The following is a 3,678-nucleotide window of genomic DNA, read 5'->3' on the forward strand; positions in this document are numbered from 1 at the left end:
CCTCCTACAGCAGGGATCCACATTGGGGGTCGAGCCTGCAACCTGGGCATGTGCCCTGACTGGGTATGGATCTGTGACCTCGTGGTTCATAGATCCAGGCTCAACCACTGATCCATGCCAGCCAGGCTCATCCACTCATCTTAAGGGCTAGAAAGGAGACCTGAGAATTAATACTCCCTCCTGGGCACCATCTTGTCTAGGAGACAAGACTAATGTAGGCAGGATACTTCACTGCAAGGGAAGAGGTGGGCAAGCTGGCATTCCAACTCCTGAGCTCTGCAGAGGGCACTGTTTGCCTGGGTGTGAACATTTGGGGCCTCAGACGACTGACACCACTGCTCAGGGAGGTTCTCTCACTTGGGCCAGACCAGGGCACACAGTTAATTGTTGATTATGATTCTGTCTTTGCCTGCAGAACTCAGAGAGAGCAAAGGGTCCATCCCCTGGGGATGGACCACATTGCTCAGAGGCAGCCAAGGCAATCCTATTGTTCTTTGACAAATACTCAATGTCCCAGCCTCCCTTAAAATGGAAAGAACATGTGACTAAGTCTTGGCAAACAAAATTTAAAGGAAAACATGCAAGTAGGGTTCTGGGAAAGCTTTTATTTCATAATAAAGTAGTGCTGTCTCAATGCCTTCTTGGAGCTGTGGCAGCCACCTGTGGCATGGTGTCAACAGCAAGAATGTGAAAGTAAGAGGATAAACTGTCTAAGTCCTTGATGAACCAACACCTATGACAAGTAGAATGCCTACCAGACTTGTCAGGTGAGAAAAAATAAGCCACTGTTTTAGGTCCTGTAAATCAGGTTGGGTTGCTTGTAGCATATAGTCTTTTTTAAAAATCTGAACTATGGAGTCTCTTTTTTTTTTAATTTTTTGATTTTAGAAAGAGAGGAAGGGAGAGAAACATCGATAAGCTGCCTCCTGCATGCCCCCTATTGGAGATCAAGCCTGCAACCCAGGCATGTGCCGTGACTGGGAATCGACTGGCAACCTCTCAGTGCATGGGACAACCCTCAACCAACTGAGTCTTACTGCCAGGGCACCTAATACATTCTTGATTGGGTGGCGGGGGGCAGGCTTTGTAAGAGACCCAGAAAAAAAATTATCATAAAGGACAGCACTTAACCTCAAAGGACGACTCTCTTCTTGCAGCACACTTGGGTCATTTCTGCCTTTTGGCCCTCTAATTACAAACTGGTTCTTAGACTCATTAATATGTATTCTACCCTCAAACATCAGCCCATTGCTATAAGGTGGTCCAGGCCACTACAGGCTGCATCTAGCTATCCTGCATCATCTGTCTTTTTGGCCAGCAGCCTGGTGTACAGATCTTGAGCTGGAACCAGCTTGAAACTCTGAAGAGAATGCCCCACTGGCCAGAAATGTGGGACGACGACTCCTCCTGGGCAACATGGAGGAGCTTGGACTTTGAGCCAACCTCTTGGCATGCCTGGCCCAGTGAATACCTCGTCTCATGCCTCCTCTGGGAAATGTTTACTCCAGCTTTGCCCTCCACACCCCCTCACCTGCAAAGACACAAACAAGTCAAAGAATGCCACTCAAGAGGCTTTCTCCATTTCCACCGCCACCTCACTCTGCTCCAGGCTCCTGCGCAGAGCGGCCACCTCCTGCTCTTTCTCCCACAGCCGCTCCTCGAGATCCTGGATCAGAGCACTGGGCGAGGGTGGTGAGCAGGCCGAGAATGGCAGGCCTCCACCTCCGCCCTCTCCCGATCCCAGGTGGCCAGACCGCCCCATGGAGGAGGAGGACCCACTCTTGCTAGAGGCCCGCCCACTGTCAGAGGTGGCCAGGTCCTGGTAGCCCGACCCACCACCACTACTGCCAGTGCCACTGCCACTGCCACTACCATAGCCGGCAGTGCCAATGCGGTTAATGTGGCTGGTGGAGGCACTGAGGGGCGCCACGTGCTGGCTGTAGTTAGAGCTGTAGGTGGGCAGGCTTGTGAGTGAGTTCCGGCCTGAGTCTGAGAGGCTGCCCCCACCCCCGTGGGAAAAGAAAACAAAGTCTTTCCATCACATATGGTAGAGATATATATTTATATATATTTATATATAATTTCTTTTGTGGTTGGAAGTCCCAAAGCTGAGTCTGTTAATATTTTTTTTTCTTCTTCTACTAATGCCTTCTCTTCTCCCTGCCCCTCTGGCCCAGGCCCAGATTCTGGGACAGGTCCACCGAGGGGTAAGTGGAATCGGCAGTGATTGCCAGCATGCCCCCCCCTCCCCAACCCAGTTCAGAGATCTGGTGAGGGCCACAGGAAGGGGCTGTGCAAAGAGATAGAGGCCAGAGAGGCACTCCTGTTTTCATGGGGGCTGCACAGCTTGTTAAACAGTCACCAGTCATGGGAGGAGGCTGGTCAGGGGTTAGAGGACTTGCTCACAGTAGTTGCCAGCTCTCCCCACCCAGTCCCCAAACCTAGTCTTGGGGGTGGGAGGAAGAGAGTGAAGAGAGAAATACAAGGGCTAAGGGCCAAGCCTCCTCCAATTTTTATTGCTGGTGAATTAGAAATTTGCCTTTCCCTTCCTACCTTGGGGAGATGGACTCTGAGAGGGCCCACACAGGAGGAAGTCACATTAGATGCCCCAACCCCACTGATGGCCATGTCAGGCCTTTCCTGGGCTACCTCAGGGCCCTGGAGACCCAAAGGTCAGCCTTGTCTTTCAAGGGCAATCACAACCACCCCCCCAAAACAAGGGCCTCAGGCTCAGGTTTGGGCCCAGTGGAGCTTGGAAGTGGGCAGTGAATGCACCAGATATCAAGCAGAAATTTCTACTGGAAGAAAAGGTGAGTTTTGAGGGAAGAGGTGACGATGTTCTGAGCTGAAAGCAGAAGGAGGCTGGGGGAATGGAGTGGGGAAGACATCACAGACACTCATGACCTCAGTACGGGTGAGGGGAGTGCCTGAGAGGCAGGTAGCACTTAATAGCTGTAGTTAGAACCAGACAGTGGCCCTGTGTGTGGGCAGGCCAAGCAGATGAGGCTATTGCCCTTGGATCGTGGTCAGGGACGGGTGTGGGGAGGGCGAGCTTAGAAGCCTCCAGGCGACCCTTCCAGGAACAGGAGGGCAAATCTTTCCTGGACACTGAGCCTCCAGCCCCAGCCCTTCCCTCCCTCAATGCACACTTATGGACACACACTCAGACCAAGCCAGGCTCTGAGGCCTGAACCCTAGAGACCTTGGTGGGGAGGGGCTGGGCAGGGAGCCCTCTCAACCACAGGCAGGCCATCTGCTCCCACTTGTCCTGCCAATCTGCCCAGGAAGGGAGAATAGTGCAAGAAGGAGAGAGGCCAGGAGCCCAAGGTCTATCAGTTTCAGCAGACCCCCTCAGGTTACATGGCCTAGGAGGTGAGCACAGAGAACATTACTGGACACAGAGTAGCCAACAGTAGCAGCTCAGACCCAATGAGGGGCTGGGGCACCTCATGGCACTACAGGCCTGCCACCTCCATCTCCAACAAGGGAGGGCCAACAAAGGGAGCCTGGGCCCCTAGTCCCCGGCTCGCTCTGCCCTCTCCCTGTTCCCTCCTTGGAGGAGGGCCCAGTGGGTTGCCCAGAGGGGCAGTAGTAGAGCTAGAAGGGCACTCAGTGCAGGAAGGGAAGGGACCTGGCCACAGCTGCTTTGAGAACCTCTTTGGTCTGGGGACATGGGAA

General features: G+C 53.2%; 1 protein-coding gene across 4 annotated transcripts in view; it reads right to left on the reverse strand.

Annotated features, from left to right (window-relative positions):
• Positions 1-988: 988 nt before the first annotated feature.
• The window catches only part of LOC102763579 (leucine zipper putative tumor suppressor 3), a 10,768-nt gene continuing 8,078 nt past the window's right edge, over positions 989-3,678 (reverse strand). For 3 of the 4 annotated variants that reach the window (XM_015560246.1, XM_015560248.1, XM_015560249.1), the window contains one exon: positions 991-2,012. In XM_015560246.1, the coding sequence (XP_015415732.1) occupies positions 1,565-2,012 (448 nt within the window). In that variant the 3' untranslated portion in view covers positions 991-1,564. Of the gene's footprint in view, positions 2,013-3,678 lie in introns of all 4 variants that reach the window. The other variant, XM_015560247.1, reaches the window with a different exon arrangement.

This window comes from Myotis davidii, unplaced genomic scaffold, assembly GCF_000327345.1.
Source record: "Myotis davidii unplaced genomic scaffold, ASM32734v1 scaffold32, whole genome shotgun sequence".
NCBI classification, from domain to species: domain Eukaryota; kingdom Metazoa; phylum Chordata; class Mammalia; order Chiroptera; family Vespertilionidae; genus Myotis; species Myotis davidii.